Source organism: Gekko japonicus, unplaced genomic scaffold, assembly GCF_001447785.1.
Source record: "Gekko japonicus isolate JY-2015 unplaced genomic scaffold, Gekko_japonicus_V1.1 scaffold108, whole genome shotgun sequence".
NCBI classification, from domain to species: Eukaryota; Metazoa; Chordata; class Lepidosauria; order Squamata; family Gekkonidae; genus Gekko; species Gekko japonicus.
Genome location: NW_015159713.1, coordinates 343680 through 359354, shown reverse-complemented (window position 1 = coordinate 359354; position 15675 = coordinate 343680). Strand labels below are relative to the sequence as shown.

Below are 15675 nucleotides of genomic sequence, written 5' to 3'. Positions count from 1 at the left end.
TGAAGGAGGGGAAGAGTGAAGGAAAGAGAGAAGAGCAAGACTCCTGTTGTGCCTAAAATGAGGAGCACAATTTTGAGCATGGGGTGATAATGTATCTATAGGTACAAATCAGTCCTTCATCCCCACACAAAGGGATTTAGCTCCTTTTGGGAACAGGATATTTGGATAAAGAGAATCCACCTAGGGTGACGGAAAAGCTTTCTGGCTCTAGCATCTAGTATCTGAGAAGGAAGTTTGGCACACACACTCTTACATTCTCCGAAGAAAAAAAGGTTTTCCTCTCTGCGCACTCTGTTTTTTCTCTTTCTATTAGTAAACCTAAAACTAATTAGCTGGGAGGAGGCAGGTGGAAGAGTAAGAGCGGAGGCACTGGGAACATCTCTTGCCTGCTCCGGTTTCCCCTGGGGGGTTGGTGGGAGTGGAGTGTGTGGGCACTTCCTTCTTGTAAAGTGGAAGGAGCTGCCTGAGCACAGTGAAGAGAGTTGAGAGCTGCTGCAGTTTGCTTTAAATCGCAATGTTGTCTGTTGGAGGCTTGAATGTTCGGTGGAGGGGCGTGGCCACGGGGAGGACTCAACGCAATCAGAACAACAGGAGAGAGAGGGACAGGGAGAGAAGGCTCCTCCTCCTCTGCCTTGGTAAGTTCATTCTGTGCACAGCCACAGTGAACTCTGTTTTACTTTTTGGCTGTTTTTAAACTCCCCCCTATATATTTTAAAGTTTTTAGATTTTTCTGCAGAGCTGGGGAGTGACCCACGTGTGCAGGATAATTTCTTTTGCCTCCATGCAGCCGCAATCTGCACAGAGAGAGGACCCTTGGCTATTAGTGTATATATATGGCATTCAAGCAGCTTAGTACATTCATAAAAGCAACAGTAAATGTGCAATCCTATGCACACTTACCTGTGAATAAGCTCATTGACAGAAGAAGGAAGTTCAGTGGCACCTTTAAGACCAACAAAGTTTTAGCCAAGGTATAAGCTTTCGTGTACACACATACTTCTTCAGATACACCTGCCTTTTCTGTTCCTTCAGATATATCTGAAGAAGTGTGCATCCCTCACTCATACAAAAGCTTATACTTTCAATAAAACTTTGTTGGTCTTAAAGGTGCCACTGAACTCAAACTTTGTTCAGCTGCTTCAGACCAACACCTCTCCCCACCAGAATCTACCTCAATGATAGAAGTTACTTCTGTGTAAACTTTCATGGGATTTGCATGTAAACTAGTATTACATCAACAGCAATAAAACAATTTAAACAAGAATCAAACAATCAAGCAGCAAAGTAAGAACAAAATCCCACACTGTAGCACCAAATGTACCATAGAGCTATTGATGAAAATGCTGAAAAGAAAGAGAAAATAATATACCAAAAGCTCAGACAAAAAGGGACAGTATGACCAGAACCTAAAAAGATGAAAACTGACCAGAAATGGACCACAAGCACAGAGAAAGCCCTATCCGCAAGAGCCCTCTATTGAGATTCCTTTGATAATGATCTCAATTCATGGGCAGGCTTTGCATGGGAAAACGCAATCCATCAGATTTCTTGGTCCCAGACTAATTCCCAGAGTAGAAATGCACAATACTCAAAGAAATTGTTTGTTACATACAGCCATACTCTAGATCAGAAGAGAGATCCTAAGCAGTGTTCCCTCTAAGCTGAGTTAGTGTGAGCTAGCTCACAGCTTTTTAGCCTCTGGTTCAAATATTTTTGTCTTCACTCAGGAAGGATGGCTCCAGAGCAAACTAATTTATGCAGTAGCTAAATCACCTGCTCACAACTTTAATGCCAATAGCTCACAAAGTAGAATTTTTGCTCACAGGACTCCATAGCTTGGAGGGAGCATTGATCCTAAGTACTGATAGATTTAACATACATACAAAATGTGATCGGTAATGACGTTCTTCCAGCTGAACAGAATCTCAATAAATATTATATGCAGATTCTCAGGAATGTATGGAATAAGCAGGGGTCATTTCCTACGGGAGCGCACAGAAGCGGAGCTCCGACAGTAAGGAGCCCAGGGGGCCGGCACATGCAACAAGCCCCACCCCCTGCTCCCAACAGCCCTCAGCAGCCACAAAGAGCAAGAAGCAAAGTTGCAGAGCCCACCCCCGGCCCACCTTCAGGTACAAGCTCTCCCTCCTCTGTGAGGGCAGATCTGTGCATCCCCCCCCATAACAAGCAATCCAAAACAGTGGGTGTTGCCTTCTGACACACTTCCGGTGATGTCAGAGGGTGTGACATATGCAAATAAGTTATGCTAATAAGTATGCTAATAAGCTCCTGCACCTCTTTTTCTGCTAAATGACCCCTGGGAATAAGGAACTAAACCAATGGGAGTTTATACCTTAGAGTTTATACCTCCTCTCTCCATCGATCTTATTGCAACTTATTCAGCAAAAACAACAAACCTATGTTTAGGATATACTGGACACCACAGTGCCTCTTTAGCAAAGGACTGAGTAAAGTGTCTATCTATTGACACTGTAACGTACAGGGCACATCCCTTACAAATATGCTTTGGGTACATCCTGTCATTTGGTTTTTCTGGGAAGAAGCTATTACTCATATCAATTTCGTATAAGAATATTCATAGATTTTGGAGGATGCTTATGTACTTTTAAATTATCTGCCATCTCTTGGAGGCAACCTGATGGTTAATGAAAAAAACCCCTCCATGTCCTTACTACTGCTAAAAGGTATTACAATGTTGGAAAGATAAAAGCTCACCTCTGGTAAATCAATGGATTGAGGCCCTTATAATTCCATCAGTATTTGAATGTATGGCATATAGATAGCAATTGCATATGGACTTGTATTTTAGTATATTCCCCCCCCCCCTTTAAAAATCTTATTTAGTTGTGGGATTTTAAGATTTTTTCCTTGTTCTTTTTTTTTTAAAGAAAGGAATAAAAATAAATTTAATGAGGAACAGTATTTCGGGGGGGGGGGAGAACTGGAGGAATATGTGAGATGCTGCTATATAACACCTTCCTATTTCTGAGGCATCTCTCACAGTGCAATGCTCTGACTCCCTTCATCTGGTCTTATTAATCAGCAATATTTAACTGCATTGGAGGAACTCTGCACATGATTTCTACTTGATTGTTGACAGCTAGAGCAAGAAACAAGGACTCCCTCACTCACAAAAAAAAGATTGCAAGATTAATTTTTAGCACAAAATAAACTAGAAAAGGTTATCTATGGCCCTGATCACACTAGCGGGAAAAGCAGCAGCAGAAGTGCAGCTTTTTAGAGCCGGAAAAAACAGAAGCATGGCAGTGGGATCAGACAGGTCCCCCGAGGATCTGCGCTTCTGCCGGCAGCCGCGATCACATGCTGCAGGGGAAGCAACTTTAAGAAGGGCGAGGAGGGCCAGCCGCAGCAGTTGTGCACGTGCGCAGTTTGCCATTACCACGCATACCACGGGATAACCGTACGTTGGCGATCCCACGGCTGCCGTTGCTGTGTGTCATCCGGTAGGTAATGCCCTTTCAGTAGGCCCCAGTCACACGGGAGGATTTGCCAACATCTGGCAAGCATTGCACCCCCGCCCCCAACCCGTCGCTACTGGCCAAAAACGCGGATTTAAAAGAGACCTGCAAAAGACTACTACTTACTGGGAAACGTGCAGCATGGGCAGCCATGTGATTGCCGACATGCCCGTATCCCGTGGTATGTCAGGCCCTGCCACACTGCGCATGCGCACAACTGCGCAGCTGCCTCACCTCGCCCTTCGTCCCATCGCTTCCCCCTTGGCATGTGATCGTGCCGGGGAGCAAATGTGGCGCGGCTTGGGGGATCTGTCTGATCCCGATGCCGCGCTTCAATTTGCTGCGGCTCTCAAAAGTCACACTTCTGCTGCGGCTTTTCCTGCTAGTGTGACCGGGGCCCACTAGTCTGTTTTAGATCCACATCTTCGGCCAGAAGGGATGGGTTGGGGGCGGGGGCGCGACGCTTGCCAGATGTTGGCATCTGATCGCACCAGTTTAATCCACCCTCAACCCATCCGTTTTGTGGGGCAAATCCTCCCGTGTGACCAGGGCCTATAGTATGTAAAATATATGAAAGGAATATAGGTACTGTTTTTGCGCTACCAAAAGACATCACAAAAGTCACGGATATTGTTTAATAGTGATACTGTTAGAATAGGGGAGGGTATAGAATAAGAACAGTGCTGTAGTGCAGGATTAACTGTTCTGAAAATGATATGAAAACATTTGAGTTTACACAGAACTCTTTAAAAGGCAGTAAGAAGCTCGAAGACCACAGCTTGGAATGCAAAGGGGAAAAACACTGGATAGCTTTTTGAAATATATAATTTGCCAAACCACTTATGGCAACATAGCTAAAGTATGACAAAAGAAGCATAACAAACCAAGATTCTGAAAACTGCATGCTTTTGGTTTATTTAAGCCTATAAAGCCATGCCAGTAAAGCAGACTGGCTACAGATGTAACTCTTCTCCAGAGAATGAAAGATCTAAGTACATCATTTTAAAAGCAAAACTGCAGGTAGAAATATCAAACAGTAAGTACAAAGACATGATACAGATTTCACTTTGGAAATATTCATCTTCTCTGGCTAGGAGTTTTATTAAAATCAGTTAGAAGAACAGCATTTTGGTTGTAGCAATTCTTCAGGTAACAGGTCATTTTGCTCCACAAATGGAGGGGTGGGGGAGAAAACATAATCTAAGTTAGTATGCCAAAGCAGCTAGTAAGGATCCAGATGTGCTACTCTATAGTCAGGCAATTAATAAAACAAAGAACAGAAGCCAACATTTTTGCAGGAAAATGTTCAAAAGACAAAGAAGATAAAAGCTGCTGTATGAGCTGACGGCACACTGCCATTTGCTCATCTTTGTGGTTCAACATATGGACTTTTTTAAAAAAAGAAAACCACTGCTTTGTTTTTCCCTTAAAAAAAAGAGGAGTGCTAGCCAAATAATAATTTATTCTCTAGGAGACTCATAACATCATTTTCAAATGATTAAATGGCACTTTTCTGGACCACGTACAAGAATAGGGTGTGGGGTAGCAATCAAAATACTATCACTTAATTTTGAAGTTCATAATTTTGCCTGTCATAATTTTCTTCATTTATTAACTACATCTCTTCTTTGTGGTCTGTAGTAAAAGAAGGATGCTCTAATTCAGGAACAACAGCAACAAAAGATGTTGTTTTTAATCATATTCACTTAACTGAACTATCAGAAAGGTTTAGGCTGAGGTTCTGATCCCATGTTTTCCCTTGTATGTTTGTTCAGTGCATGATGGGGCCTCTGGTTTTAATCACCACTTGCAGCATTGGGGAGGGGGGTCAAACCATGTCAACTTGCAGTCATGTCAGCCCACTGCAAAGCAGTGTTATGAAACTTCTGTCCTTATCAGTTCTGATTTAGTTTTTCTGACACTACTGCAAAGCACACCAAATTTAGAATGATGTATGAAAAGACAAATATGAGCTGAATCTTGCATATTTTGATGGTGACTCATAACTATCTCAGCACAGCATTGATGTGGCTAAAAGTCACAGCCTGACTTTTTCTGACAGATGCTGAAGCCCCTATGAGAATTGCACATTAAGATAACGAGCTATATAAAAAAAAGAATGTTAATTCATAAAAAGAGGTTGGTGAATTGCTACCTACAGAACAGGCAGAGCAGACATTTTGCCCATTTCCACTATTTACTGTATCTGCCCGTGTTGTATGGTTTTTTGTACACATGGGTCCCCCAAGCACTGTCCTTTTATGACTCATAAGAGGCCCCTGGAAGAATAGAAAAGTGCAGGAAATCAGCTTTGTCCTAGTAATGGAGTTTTCTTCAAGAGCCACTGCCCACAACCTCACCTTCCTGTGGAATATATCATCACTAGATGCTCATAATCACTATTTGTTTTATTCTTTATTTACTTTATACCCTACCTTTCTCTCCAATGGGGGCACAAAATGGTTTATATTATTTTCCTCTCCTCCATTTTATCCCCACAACAACTTTGTGAGTCAGATTAGGCTGAGAGTGTGTGACTGGCCCAAAGTCAAGGTTCCATTCCAAGGTCAAGGCAGATATTTGAGCCTGGATCTCCTGGATCCCAGACTGACACTCTGACCAGTACACAACACAGGTTTCCACACTATGAGAAAATGGCTACCATGTTTGGAAGGCTCTTGAAAGGAAATCTCAGTCAAAGTCAACAGTAAGATCTAGCCAGTAACATCATATATACAAGGTAACTATATTCATCAGACAGGCTTATTTGTCTCTGCTTGCTGCTAAACCACATTTTACTGAAATCTCTGATGAAGGCATATTAAAAACTTTTTTAATGGAGTCAATATGAGATGTTCAGTTCCAGTTCCTATACTGATTATGAGCAATATAATACATCACAGCTGCAGTAAAAGGAGAAAATGTTCAAACAATTAAATTGTTACCCTTTACATGGAGTTCTATTTTTATAAAATTTCATGTCAAGTTAAAATGTAGACTATATATAAGGAAAGGCAATGTGTGAAATGACAATTGCTTTGTCAACAATAATCAAAAGCAATTCCCCCCTAGAAATAAAAGCCAAACCAAAGTCCCCAAAGTAGTATCTGTTGTTTTGTTTATCATCAGAGAGCATAAAGATTAATATAAATTTTTTGACAGGCGGCATTTTTCAAGATTTTGACATGCACAACCCCGTAATGGAGAAGCTCTTCCACACTGCCCCAGTTGAAAAGTGAAAAGAATGTATACTGAAAACAGAGGAAATGCCTAGTAGGCATTTGTGACAGACTACATTTAAAACACTGTTTTCCTAATACAGTAAAATCAGAGAAGGGAGGGGAATACTTAACTCTGCTCTAGAATGTTGAGCTTGAGTGACAGAGTGCTCCTTTTCTCTGACTGGTCAGCACCAGCTGAGAGAAATATAAAGTCAGCTGTGTGCTGAGGGGACAGTGAGTTTGTTTTGAGTTCAGGGGCAGCTACTGTCCAGGTTCACCTCTTGAATAAAGGGAGAGACTCCTAGTCTTAGCTGTGTTAAACATAACCTGTGAAAGAATTCCATTTAAGAATTCAGAGTCAGCTAAAGCTGAAGTACGTTTTCACACAGACACCAAGAACTGGGGTTTGAGTGACTTGGTAGCAGGCTGCAGCTCCCAATCAGGCCGAAAGGAATTGGATTATATTTTCAGGGAAGAAATGTAAGTCCTGTCCAGTTATACAGGGAATTGACATTTTGGCAGTCCTTGGTTTGTTGTGAAAGGAAATGGTTATAGACTACTTGGGGAAAGAAGAAACATTGTGATTTCAGAAAGGGGGAAGAATTTGATACTCAGAAAGAGTATCCAGACAACCTGAACAGTTAATAAGAAACTATATGCAGAAATGTTGTAAATGAAACTTAAGTACTCAGTTAAACAGTTCTCACTGATAAGAACCAAAAATTTGTAAAAAAAAAAAAAAATAAGCGGCCACAACACCATCTTGTCAGTTAACTGAAAAAAATAACATTTCCATCAGCCTTTTCAATACCTGACTACCCCATACCATCCCTGTCTATTAAATAAAATCTTTATTATTGAGCGGTTTATGGCGGCTTGCTCTTGGATGCGTCCCATCGACCCTCTGATGGTGACATGCCAAGCCAAGGTGATCAGGAGGGGTCATGGCTGGTTCCAGACCCCCACAGAGTATCTGTAGGAGACTCTCAGCCTGGGCAGCCTCTCCCAAGGTGATGGCCGAGGGACCGAGGCTTGCCTGTCCCTGAGAGGTCCTGACGCCAAGGAGCCAGTATGATGACGAGAGCCGACCTCCGGACGAGCGGACAAGAAAATAACCGAAAATAACCCTGGAAATAATCAAACTCGTCTAAACAGTGTATATAAGCGAAGAAGTCTCAGCTTGCTAGATTGACTGGAGAAAGAGCAGTCTGTGAGGAAGGGTTGGAGATCCACCCCTCCTCGAAACAGAGCGGTCTCTAAGTGGTACAAAAAGGAAAGAAGGAACGAAACTTACTGCTCGAGACTTCATTTAAGCTTGAAAGCTATATTTTAAGCACAAGAACGTGGAATTCGGAGAAACTTTAATTTAAAACTAAAACCTTTCTTCACTGTAAACAAATAGCTGGGAGGGCGAGGAGAATGGCAGCATAAAAGAAACTTCCACTAGGAAGTACTACACCAACAACTCCCAGTCAGCCACAGGAAGCGGCTGCAGACTTTCCCAATATGCTTGCCACAGCACTGCGCCCTCTGCTGGACCAGATGTCTACAAAAAATACCAAGTTGAATTCCGTCCAAAAGCAACTTACCCAAATGGTAAAAAGAGCCAATAAGACAGATATAAGGATCGAGAAAGTCGAAACAAGGACTATTGATATTAAGCAACAACTAAAAGAAGTTAAGAAGGAAAGAAATACGGATAAAAACCAACTACTTCAACTTCAGCTTGATAAATCTATGCATGTTCTATGCTTCCAAGGAGTTCCTGAACAGAAGGGAGAAGACATAAAAACAACGATAAGTGGAGCGATAGCTTCAATTTCAGACCTTAAACAGGAGGATCTACAAAGTGATATGGCTTGGCATACCGTACTTACTCTGATTTTATAAGAAAAAATAAACTGCCTGGTGAAATTTACGTTAAATTCTCAAAGAGAACAATGAGATACAATGTTTTAAAAGCTACCGCAAGGAAAACACTTAAAATCAACGAATAAGAAATTAAAATTCTGAAAGACATTCCATTTGAGATCCGGAAATGAAGATGACAGTATAAAAACTTAATTGTTTTCCTCCAAGACAAAGCAATAACCTACAGATGGAGCTTCCCAGAAGGAATCGTTTAACAAGAAAGTTAAAATTGACTCTGTCCAAAAAGCCAAAAACTTTTTGAAAAAATAATTGGGCACAGATAAAGACGAGGACCCTAATCTGGAAGAAGGAGAGGAACCTAGTGAGGAAGAATCGGATAATTCTTCAAGTGATTCCAGCAGTTCAACATCAGAGTCCGAGAAAGAAGTAGCAGCACCCAAAACTCCAAAAGTGAAGAAGAAGCCCATGAGATAAACGTTTTTTCCCTTTTTTTCTGGATTACAATATTACTTGACTTAAGCGTAATTAAGCTTTAATCAATAGAAGTTTGATCTCTCTGCTTTTATAATTCTGTTTATCATAATATCAATATTATTGCAGGAGTGATGTATGCACGTGTCAGCTTATAATTATTCTTGTCATAAATTAGTGATAGGTTTTCCCCTGTACCCTTACCTTTAGAATGTAGGAAATAGTTAAAATAAATAAATAAAATATTTATTATTGTTCACTGTTACATAGTCTCCAGTGCCATTTCAAGGGATCTAAACAGAGGGCTCCTGTTTTCTTCTGACAAGTTCCTGGGCCGGGCAAAAGCCAAATTAGATTCTGTCAAAGGATTGGGCATTCACATATATAAAACCGCAAATACTATCACACTACTGAGGGCCAGCTCAGTACCTAAAGGGAACTAAGAATTTTGGCGGAAAAAATCTGCCACAGAGTGGGGAGAGTAATAGGGGGTCTGTCATAGCATTAAATATTTTTAAACTAGGCAGAGATACTGTGCACTGTAAAGAATGCTCAAGATCTTACTTAGGAAGCAGTCCTTGGTTGCTTTCTTAAAGGTAATACCTGTGTTTCCAACTTGAACATTAGTTAGAGACTGTGGCCAACTATTGGAGATACTGATGCTAGCTTTACTTCCAACATAATTTATTTTAGATAGAGGTTGAAGGTAGCTTCATTGGTCTAAAGCAAAATCCAAAACCAATAGCCACATAATACCCCCAATTAGAACCATCAAAATCACACAGGAACAGTGTGCAAGCTTGCAAGTTCTCCACAATGCTTTGCTGGGCTAGATTTAAAAAAAAAGAAAAGAAAAGAGGGTGAGGTAATCTCAGGCTGTGATTTTACAGTTGTAAACATCCTGTGTGAAATACAGTTATTTATACAGTTTTGTTGCCACTACATATGAGAAGTGGGTTTATTATCTATGCTAGAAAGCTTAACACTGGCTATATTTTCCCACCCACTGGAAGCAGCCGCTGTTTATTCTCTATATGGTTGTTCTACAAGATGAATACTTAGATGTATGGGCACATGAATATGGTTATAATGAACTGCCATAAGGGCCCAACTCCAGTTTCTCTGCTGCTGTTGATTATTCCTCTTATTTCCTTTCACCTCAGTGTCAGTGGGCATATGCCTTAATTGTTACTCTCTATAAAACACAACAGAAATCCATAGCTTTTATAATTCAGACTCTGATGCTGTTGCCAGTCTCCCTAACAGTATTCTCTAACAACACTATTAAAAGAATTTCTCCTAAAGAGGGTGAGAAATGCAATTAATTATGGTTAACAGTGCAAAACAGAACAATTTATACAGTGTTAAAGTGACTGCAGACTACCAAGGAAGACTAGGGTTGCTATGAAGAGGAAGGTAATGGTAAACCACCTCTGCTCATCTCTTATCTGGAACGCTCTATGGATGGTGTTGCCATGAGTCAGTTATAACTCAACAGCATGTTCTCCTTCTTTGAGAATGACTGCAATACTCTAAAATTCATTTCTTTCTGTCTTGTTTCAACTTATACTGTTTCTACTTTTAGAAAGAGGAATCGGGGGGGGGAGCATCTGTATGGGCAGAAATACTACTAGGCGCTGATGACAGAGATAACAAGTCAACAGGACAACATAATGCTTGCAAAATGAAGACCTATATAAGGCTCTGGTTAAAGGCAAACTTTTAAATCCAGGAGCAAAAACCTAGATATCTCAATGTTTGACAATGGCTTCAGTGTGAGCAGAATTTCACTTCAACAGTATATGGATATAAATGATTCACCTTTTGAACACAAACTAACCTATGCTGTGTATTTTTACAAAGAACTATATGCCTCCAGGAAACTGAACTAAGTCTACTCAACCTGGATAAAGCACTGATTTTGCTCACCTGAATCTGCTGCTGTGATCAACATGACATACTGTTCTTTTTTTTCTCGATCCAGACTCTTAATAAGGCAGAGCTCCCCAGTGGCTGAGAGCATAAAGGCACCATTTTCATTTCCATCCACAAGGAGATAGGTCAATTTGCTATTCAGACCTTGGTCATCATCTCTTGCTACAACCTAAAGAAGGAATGAAATATAACATAGCAGTATGCCTTTCTGTCTGGTTTCCACACAATTATTCCTTATGTAAGCAGGCAGAAGCAGCCTGACAGGAAAAAAAACAAACTACCCATCTCAAAAAAACCCAACCAACCAAACAAGAAAAGAGTGTAACACACAGCTAACTATCTATTTAAAAATACCAATTAGATTTGTTTTCAGCAAGCTGCTGATGTCGATGAAATACTGAATGCAGCTTCCCTAATCTGGCAAACAGACATGCATCCATATGAAACAATTCAATGACACTTCATTAAGTTAGCAATAACTGTCTGCAAAAAGAAGATAAAAAATAGAGGAAATGAGAGGAGTTACAAAAATCAAGATTAAACATTCTGTCTAGTTTATACACAATGAACTGGCAAGAACTAGGTATTAGAGAGTTACACATCTCAAACCATTAATGGTGGTGGAAAGTGCCATCAAGTCAGTCACGACTGACTTATGGTGCCCCCATCCATGCCATGACCCTGATATTCCTTGGAGGTCTCCAAATACTAGCCAGGGCCAGCCCTGCTTAGCTTCCGAGATCTGACAAGGCTAGCCTGAACTATCCAGGTCAGGATCAAGCCATTCATACATGTCATTGAATTGTACAAAAGTTTCAGAGTATTTAGTTAAAGTTAATGGATTTTTGTATTTATTACTTTAAATGCACTAACCTGAAGAATGACCTTCGGCAACATTTCCAGATTTTCTGGGACATTTACAGAATAGGGAGAAAGCTCAAATGTAGGGACATAATCATTAACATCCATCAGAATAATACTGACTGTAGTGGTATCAATCCGTGGGCTACTTCCACGATCAGCTGACTGAACTGTTAATGAATAGGAAGGCTTTTTTTCACGATCCAAAGGTTTAGCCACTGTTATTACCCCAGTGACAGAGTCAATCCGGAACTCATTATTATTATTTCCACTGATGATAGCATAGCGAACTTGTCCATTGGAACCCTCATCTCCATCTGCTGCAAATACCTGTATAACATCTGTCCCCGTTAGAGTGTTTTCCACAATCTCGATTTTGTATAATTTTTTAGCAAAGATGGGGTTATTATCATTGATATCAAGGACTATCACAATTACATCAGTAGATGAAGAAAGAGACGGCTGTCCTTTGTCTGTAGCAATTACGGTCAAGGTATAATTAGAAACGGTTTCTCTGTCAAGTTCTCCAGTGAGCCTTACTTCTCCATCAATAGTACCAATGCTGAATTTGTTTTCCAAATGATTTAGCAGATTATACTCAACATAGCTATTTGGACCACTGTCTGGGTCAGTTGCTTGGGCTTTGAATACTATGGTGTCAATAGGTGTATTCTCCGGGATATAGGTTAGCTTAGGAGAAATAAAGCTTGGAGGGTTATCATTCACATCAAGCAGAATAATAGATACTTGGGTTGTGCTTGTGTATCTGGAAGCTGGAAGAGAAGCCATATCATGGACTTGAACAACAAGGCTGTAGAAAGATTGGCTTTCACGATCCAATGGCTTTTTAATACTTAAAATTCCATTATCGTCAATATTAAATTGGCCCAGGCTATCTCCAGAAGTAATACTGTAAGACAACTGTGAATTGGAACCTGAAAAACAAATGCCAAAAAAGAGATTTATCCATCAGTCTAATCCTAATCAACATAAGGCCAGATTGTCTGAATAGTAAACAAATGGAAACATGTTAAGAAAAATTTTCAGTGTCCACGGTTGCACAAACAAATAAAGTTGGAAAATATTTTACAAAATAAAAATATAGAACATATTTTACTGATGTTTCAGGTCACAGTAGGAAGACTGAAGGATATATACAAACTAAGGGAAACAGGTGACTGAAGATGTTGTAAGAAAACAAAGCACTTCTGAGGATCAGAACTTAAGGAATGAGGAAGGAACTTTATTGCCCTGGGGGAGGGAGATACCAAAAATACAGAATTCATACAAAATGTGCATTGGATAAACAGGGTTCAGACCAATGAGCAGTTAGGCCATGGTGGTGGAGAACCATGATTTGAACATAAAATGCACCATAATGTGATTTTACAATTGCTGTGCAGACTACATAGGGTTGCCAGGTCTTACCTTTCCTATGGCAAGGGGCTTCCAGCTCCTCCTTGGGAAGTGATGTCATCATGCCAGGGCCATTGCATGGTGACACTCTAACATTTGGGGGCAAAAACTCTATGGTAGCTATGGAGTTTCTCGCAAATACTAGAGTATCACTGTGCAATGCCCCCAGTTTGATGACATCACTAGTTGTTATGTAATCGTACTGGCAGCATCCCCACAGGGGATGGATTAGGCCCCCCCGAAATCGGATGTAATCGTACTGGCAGCATCCCCACAGGATGCTGCAGTTCAGGGGCTTCCCCTACTAGCCAGCTGGCCGGTGATGGATTAGGCCCCCCCGAAATAGTGAGATCCCCTGCCCCGACCAGGGGGAAGCAACCCTAAAACTTTAAGCTAAGACCATATAACATTGCAGTAAAATAGAAACCTAAACAAACATGTTTCAAGAAAAAATATATACAGAGCATTTAATATTCAGAGGGTGTGGTCAGACGGCGTGCTGAGAGTGGGTTAAACTGCTCCAGTTCTAACCGGATTATATTTGATCTGGATAATCGTGATCACACTTACTTCCCTTATCCCGCCTCACCGCACAGTCATGTTGCTCCCCGGCATCTACACTACTGTCGTGTGGGAGCATGTGTCGGTGGTTTTTAAAAAATTTTCTCAGTTTGCACATGCGCATAGGCGCCCCTCCATAGAATGGGGGAGCGAAACTACCATGGTGCATGCGCAGAACTACCAGGGCGAATCAATCCAACCCCTCCAACAAAAGACTTCCCTTTAAATGTTTGACCCAAAAATGGCCTCCATGAAATCCCAAACTCATCTAAACACTAAAACAAGTGACCATTTAAATGTCGGTTTTCTAAATGCGGTGGCAAAGCTCCGCCTATGCACACACTGCTGATGCATAAAAAAATGGCGGGCAAAAAGCAGAAGCCTCGGGCAGCTTTCGAGCAGGGAGGGGGTTTAAACTGGAAGTGGTTTGACACTGCAGGAGCGATCAGACATCAAAAAAGTGCGGCTAGAACCGGAGAATCAGGAAAACACCACTTGGGGACCTGGTAACAAAATACTTCATTTTAAAGGGGGTTTGAGCCAGAAAGCTATGGCAAGGGATGGTGCGCAGATGTTGGGTGTGTGAAGGTGGATATAAAATCCGTTACTGAAGCATGCTGAAAGCAGACTAAATGGCCCGTCTGAACACACCTAGAAATTCATTATGTTTGTATTTTCCATTGTAAAGGCAAACCAATATCTATTCTTGCTCATATCAACAGATTAACGGCTGACAGACCTTAGAACACTAAATAAATGATGTGGAAATTTTATCTACCTAATTGACACAAAGGTTGAGGTTTGCTTTTACTGGATTTCTATTTTCTATCATGCCCTTCCTAAACTTTCTCTTTTTCATTTTGTGTAAGATGATGCTAGCTATTGATACAATTAAACATTTTGTTCTTTGTGTCAGCACGTCTCAGTAACATTCTGTAATATAAAATGCATTAATGGCTGCTATTTATTGTTCTAAAACAAGAGGTTATATAATTTTAGTATTTACATTATCAAAAATGAAAACTGATTCTAACTGATGCATTAGTGTATGGTTTTTGTTCTGTAAATGTACTTACTTCACATTTAATATGATTAACTTTTCAGGGGGGAAATTACCAGGATATGTTATGGAAGGGAAGACAGACCACACAAAAATTCTGGCCTCTGTCACATTAATCAACAAAGTTTGAAGCCTTCGTCCAGCCTAAGGCATCTTTGCTCAATTAGTGGTTCTTCCACTAGCTGAACAGAAACTTACAGGGAAGGCTTCCAAGACTGGGAGAAGGCTTCAAACTTTACTCAGTGGAGTATTTATCAACTAACAATTAATTTGTTTGCAGGAATTTTGCCACCTGCCCGTGTGACCGGAGCTGTATATATGACTGTCTTTTTGCCTTAATGAAGTGTTGATCTATGTGATGAAAGGATGAATTGTTTTTGTGGGTGATATAAAGAGAAGTGGGGTGATAAATTTGTTGTTGGGGGAAAATAGTTAAATGATGTAAGTTATCATTTTTTTTATCATTTTGTCTTGGGTATATAAATATATAGGATTGTCCATATACTTCAGGAGGTAATAACTTGTGTAATTGGTTATGAAGAGCTTTAAGATGTGTATAAGCAAGACTAAGTAGATAATGGTGAAAGGAGACAAGAAGTTAATGGATGCTAAAGAGAGATAGAAAACAGAAACTTTGTGATAGTTAGTAGATAAAATAACCGGTTGGTTAAATAAAATGTTGAGACCAGATAAAGTTATAGTAGAAAATTTTGAGGATGCACTGAGGTTAAAACATAAGGATGTTAAAGATTAAGCTAATGGGGAAACATTGACATTG

At 40.4% G+C, this 15675-nt stretch overlaps 1 protein-coding gene across 1 annotated transcript in view; it reads right to left on the bottom strand.

Annotated features, from left to right (window-relative positions):
- The window catches only part of FAT4 (FAT atypical cadherin 4), a 194049-nt gene that overhangs the window by 54193 nt on the left and 124181 nt on the right, over positions 1-15675 (bottom strand). The window contains exons 6-7 of the mRNA XM_015409489.1: positions 11873-12795; positions 10994-11168 (exon numbers count right to left, since the gene is read on the bottom strand). Of these exons, the coding sequence (XP_015264975.1) occupies positions 10994-11168; positions 11873-12795 (1098 nt within the window). The remainder of the gene's footprint in view (positions 1-10993; positions 11169-11872; positions 12796-15675) is intronic.